Below are 6000 nucleotides of genomic sequence, written 5' to 3'. Positions count from 1 at the left end.
AAATTCTAAAACTGGAATTAAAAAAAATGAAAGCCAAACCAAAAACCAAATTATAATAAAACCGAAATAACCGAACCAAAATTTTTGGTTCAGTTTTTAGTTATTTTGATTAAAACCAAGTTTAATTAATATATACATAATATTATATATTATAACCTATAATATATATTATGAAATTTAATTTCATTATAATATATTATATATTATGTATTATATAATAATTTTTAGTTAATTCGGGTTTTTTGGTTAATCGAATTACCGAAAAAACCGAAACCAAAATTTTTGGTTTTAATCGAATAATGCTCACCCCTACATTTGACCCATAGTGGTTTAATTTTTTACTACCACATAGATGAAAACACTATTTTTTTAGGTAAATTTTAAAAGTATAAGCTTTTTATGTTATTGGAATTATTCATTTATTAAGTATGAATTTAATAAATATAACTTAATGATGAGAATAAATAAAGATGACTTAAATATATGATTCAATGAACATGAATGCAAGTTAATAACTAAAATATTGGATTTAATGAGAGGAAGTTTAATGCATTGGATATCTTAAAAATTACATCTTTTCAACTCATTTAATATCAATAACCTATTACCCTACTTGCCCTCGTTTTTTATGAATAGATTTCAATATAGAGGGGTAAATTTTGTCCTAAACAAATTCATAAATATTCTTGAGGCCATTCGTGGCTTTTAAAGTATTATAGATCTATATTCATTTCATTGAACTATATTTTTTTGGGGGAAAATTCCTGATTAATACACTATACTTTGGGCCTAGTGCCACTTAGGTCCTTGAACTTTAAAATTCGACAATTCAATACCTGAACTTTTAAAATGTGTCAATCCAATACAAGCCATTAAGTGGTATTTGGAAAGATACAAATGCTCTTTGAGCATCATCTATTTCTCTTTATCAACCATCCAAATGTCGATAAAAAATGAGCAGTCTCAAATCATTGTCCCTTTTATTCAATAAAGTTTGGGTCAGGTATCGAAGGGCATTTGTGTCTTTTTAATTTCCACTTAATGGATGGTTAACGAACTGGTTAGCGTCAAAGTACTGGATTGACACGTTTTGAAAGTTTAGGTATTGAATTGTCACACTTTAAATTTTGGGGACCAAAGTGGCACTAGGCCCATAGTGTAAGGTACAAATCGGGAATTTTCCATAATTTTTTATATGTTAGATATATTTACATTAAATTGTAATTATTAATAAAGATTATTTATATTGAAATTGAGATATTCAATGACATATTATTACACTAAATAATCTAATTCTACTTAAAATTATAATCCATTTATATTCCATTTGAAAATAATAAAATTATATATTAACCATAATAAAAATAATGTAGCAAGTTACTCAAATCAAATAATTATGAATTATTGTTATTGATAAAAATATTTATTAATATAATAAAATACTAAAATAGATTAAAAATAATATCAATTTAAAATTAATATAAAACTAATACAAAATTATCTAACAATTATTAGTTATATAATTAATTTTTACTAATTTAAAACCAACTTAAGTTATACTAAAAAATAAAAACTTAATATAGTTATTTAAATTTTATAAGGAATTTGAATTTAATAAAACTTAATATACTTAATTTAATTTAACTTTTACCAATTTAAAAAATTAATATAAAATGGTAATTTTAAATATAGTTTAATTATAAAAACCTCATTGGGTTTTCTAACAATCATATGAAACTCCATAGTGTTTTGACCTTAACAAAAACCTAAATTATTATTTTGAAAAAGAAGGTGCAAATACCTTTCTTTCGTCATCATTCCAAATAAAAAATGTTGATATAATCAGTTAGTTTTACTTCATTTCATCATCTTTGCCTTATTTTGTCCAAGAAGAATAATGAGAATTATTCTTTAAAAATTGCTAGCAAAATAAATTAATAAAGGGTAGAGTTGAAACTTTAGATTGTGTATGATAATGCATTCACAACAATAAGGGTAATTTTGTATTTCAATGTCTTTGTTACAAAAAGGCCAATAAGGAGGTATTTGCACTTTTTTATAAATCGAAAAAATTAGCATTAAGATGTAAAAAACAATATCAATTTATATAAAGAATAAGAATTGGATACTCTCGTTAAAGCGCAACTTAAATAAATATTACTTAATTAAAAATATTAGCATATAAAATAATTTTTTTGTGCATTGCATGTAACTCATAAAAAAAAAAGAAATAGCAATTTATTTCCACATCGGTGAATTATAATGATACCACTGGTCTTAATTAAATATGAGCGGTGATCAAATTGAGCGACGGGTGGATTAGGGTTCCCACCAAATTCTGAATAACGGATGATACAACATACAAGCGCAATATGAGCTCAAACCTTTTCTGACATTTCTTTTTTCCCGCTTTTAAACCGTCGACTTGCAAATAGCAGTTTTTAAAACCCTACTACGACTACCACAGTACTACTTTCAGGGTTTTTAACGAACAGAAAAACCGATACTTTCTCGTCATTTTTCCTGTTTTGTATGTAAATTGGGAGTCTTCAAGTTCTGAATGGCGGTCTACGAGCATTTTCAGAACTTGTACGACATCAGGTTGAAGCCTCGGTTGCTTCGTTCACTTATAAGAGATCGTGTTCCCGACGAGAAACACCCATTTTCTAAACCTTCAGAGCTATCTATAGTGGTTTCAGCAGTCAAAAACCATGGGCTTCTATCTGAATCTTCCAGAGAAGCAGTTGATCCAAAGCATATGGAGAACTGGAAATCTTCCATTGATGCATGGATCGAGCGCCTTCTGCTGCTCGTTTCAAGTAAAATGGTAACCACTAAAGACATCTTAGACTACCCATACGTTTATTTTTACTTTGATATTTGTAGTATCGCACCAAAGGCCCGTGTTTCTGTTATCGGTTAAGTAATCACTTGAATATATGTTTATTTAGCTATATATTTTTCGTGCTCTAGCCAGATAAATGTTGGGCAGGAATCTGTTTGCTAGGCCTGACTTGTCAGGAGTGCAGCTCTGATCGTTTTCTGGCATCGTATTCTGTTTGGTTCCAGAAACTTCTTGCACAAATTCAGGTTTTGTAAATTAACTTTTATCTTTATTTCTGTTGCAAATATATTCAGGTTATTGTTGTGTGCAACTCAACTCAACTAAGCATTGTCCCAGTTAAATGGGTTCGAGTTTCACCATTCCTGTCTGTTTAGTGCAATATCCATTGTTAAAATATGGGCCCTTAATGGTTTCTTACCACTTCAACCGGATGCCCTTTTTGGCCTGCACATATCTCTTATAGACCCTTCAATCTGTAATAGACCACTTATATTTAGCAGTGAAGATGGTCTTATTTGTGTGTGACAAAACCATGTTGTTATGTGAATCAAACTAAAATGTTTTTTAAGTGGATTTTTTGGTATCTAATTATCTGGAGATTTCAATTAGTAAGAAAGTTAATAATTTTTTGGTTTACATAGTAATGTCAATGCTGGACTTTTTATGAAAGAAATGTAGGCACAACCTGTTGCAAAAGATACATAATAATTCCTACAAAGTATGAAAATCCTAAACTCGACTTCCTTATCCTTTATTACTAATAAATTATAATTTTTTTTTTGATAGATAAAAATTCAATTGATTTCATTAGAAATAAATGATAAAGAGTCTGTTACAAGCATCCCAATATGAGGTGCGTGATGCAGCCTCACTCATTAATACAGAAACATCGTAAAATTACAAGTGGGCCTAGTACAACTGATCCCTGGTTTCTCCTTTTTTAGCTAGGGGATCAGCAAAAGCATTTGCCTCCCTCCCCACCCATTGTATATTTACATCCATCTGCTGAGTTATCCATTTGAATTTCTTCATTTCAATTCTGTAAGCCCAAATCACTTAATCTGGGTTTTATAGCCAACCCACCACCACCTTGGATTCCCCTTCTATCACCAAATTTTCCAATCCTAACTCTCTTTCAATCTGTACGCCTTGTAGGGCTGCGTATTTTGCCTTTAAGGAGTCTCCATTCCCCTTCGGTCTTGAGAAGAGTGCTCTTAAATTTCCTTCATTGTGTTTGATGACCCCTTCTATTCTGGCTGGGCCTGGGTTGCCTTGACTACTCCCATCGAAGTTCAGTTTCAAAAATCCTTCAATGGGAGATGTCCAAGCCAACTTTGCCTTAACCTTCTGCACTAAGCTAGAAGTCACTAAAGGCCAATTCCTCTAAATATCATCAAATTTGAAATTTTTGAATAGTTCCAAACGTTTGTAGCCTGTGTATAACCATAGTCATTACACACTCCATAATTTGTTGTTTGCTCCTTTCTTTCTCTGGAAAATTTTGACATTTCTCTCTTCCCACAAGGTCCACACCATTGCTGCTCTAGTGTACCTCCACATTATTCTTCCCCTCTTCTTTGGTAAAGCAAAGGTAGATGGGTCAAACAACATTTTTATCTCCGTTGGCATATTCCACCTGCACCCAACAAAGAGAAAAACCAGTCTCATATATCTGTAGCAAATGAATAGGAAATTAGTAAATGGTAACAACATTCACTATCAGATTTGCGTAGAGTGCACCAATTCGGGGAATACACAGAAAATGCCTATTTTTTTTTGCAAATAATCCAGAGTGTTAATTTTCCCAAGAGCCACTTCCCAATAGAAGGCCTAAATTTTAGGGGTAATTAGTTGAAACCACACTTCTTTCAAGGAAAGGATAGAGAGGAAGGGGACTAACAAAGAGCTTTAAAAAAGGAAGCACGAGAAAAGGAGCCTTTAGAGCTTGGGAATCAAACTCTTATATTTGGACAAGGAAGCTCTAAGCAGACACTATTAATAAGAAGGAGAAGCTCTAACAGACAAGTTGCTTCCTCATCCCTCAAACCCCTTTGAAATCCAAGATCCCAATTAAGACTCAAAGGCAAAGAAGGAAGAACAAGAAAATTTGAAATGACCTTATTTTTATAAAAAGAAATAGAATACAAAGAAGGAAACATCTCCTTTAAAGGCCGGTCACCAAACCAAGTGTCTTCTTAGAACCGAATTAAATTCCCTGAGCCAATATCATACTTGATGTACCTCGGAAATTGAGGGAGGAGGCTATGGATTGCTTTCCAAGGTGTTTCCAAGGTAGCTCAACGTGATGCACTAGCGTCCCAGCCATTCTCCAATCTACCATGTATGCTTGCCACTACCTCAACCCAGAAATTTTCTCTCTCAGGAGGCCACCGCCATAACCATTTCCCTAATAGAGCTGTATTCTTCTTCCTTACATTCCCTAGACTTAAACCACCTTCTTCCTTTCTTTTACACACAATCTCATAGTTTATTAAGTGGTCCTTTCTAGTCTCTCCCGGCTCCCAAAGGAAATCCCTCATAATTTTTTCTAATTTATTTTCTTCTCTTGGTCGAATCCTAAAAACAAAGAGGAAATAGATGGGTAGGTTAGCCAAAGTTGATTTTATCAGAGTGATCCTACCTCCCAAAGAAATATAACTTCTCTTCCAAGCTGCCAATCTCTTTTTACATCTTTCTATAACTGGGTTGCAAAAACTGCTTTCCTTCGGGTTTGCACCTAGAGGAAGCCCTAGGTAGGTCAAAGGCCAAGGGGTGATATGGCATTCTAAGCATTATGCTATCCTATGTAGGACAATCCCCTCCATATTAATCCCTGCTATGCAACTCTTGTCCAAATTGATTTTCAGATTTGACACCTTTTCAAACTTCTTGATTAGATTTTTCAATTTCCCGACTTTTCTGATGTCTCTCCCTTCACAAAGATAATGGTATCATTTGCAAATTGGAGATGAGTAACAAAGTATAAATTATTCATAGAAAAGGGAGTGAAAAGTACTGGAAGATTGCTTTGGAAAGTTTATGACCTGATCACATTGCTTTTTTTTGGATACTTCACTCTTGGTGGGTCACCAGATTGTAGTTGGCTGTCTTGGGTGTCCTTTGGAAGGAGATGTTATCCTTAATTTTACTTGTCA

The 6000-nt window shown here is 32.6% G+C and overlaps 1 protein-coding gene across 4 annotated transcripts in view; it reads left to right on the top strand.

Moving 5' to 3' along the window:
- The first annotated feature begins 2305 nt into the window (after nt 1-2305).
- Nucleotides 2306-6000, top strand: part of LOC148854202 (uncharacterized) — a 39836-nt gene continuing 36141 nt past the window's right edge. For 3 of the 4 annotated variants that reach the window (XM_088984470.1, XM_088984469.1, XM_088984466.1), the window contains exons 1-2: nt 2313-2827; nt 2974-3090. In XM_088984470.1, the coding sequence (XP_088840596.1) occupies nt 2561-2827; nt 2974-3090 (384 nt within the window). In that variant the 5' untranslated portion in view covers nt 2313-2560. Of the gene's footprint in view, nt 2828-2973; nt 3091-6000 lie in introns of all 4 variants that reach the window. The other variant, XM_088984468.1, reaches the window with a different exon arrangement.

Source organism: Nelumbo lutea, chromosome 4 (genome assembly GCF_056320005.1).
Source record: "Nelumbo lutea isolate HS-2025 chromosome 4, American lotus-T2T, whole genome shotgun sequence".
Lineage (NCBI taxonomy): Eukaryota > Viridiplantae > Streptophyta > Magnoliopsida > Proteales > Nelumbonaceae > Nelumbo > Nelumbo lutea.
Note: the sequence above shows the minus strand (reverse complement) of the source record. Positions and strands in the feature narration are given on the sequence as shown.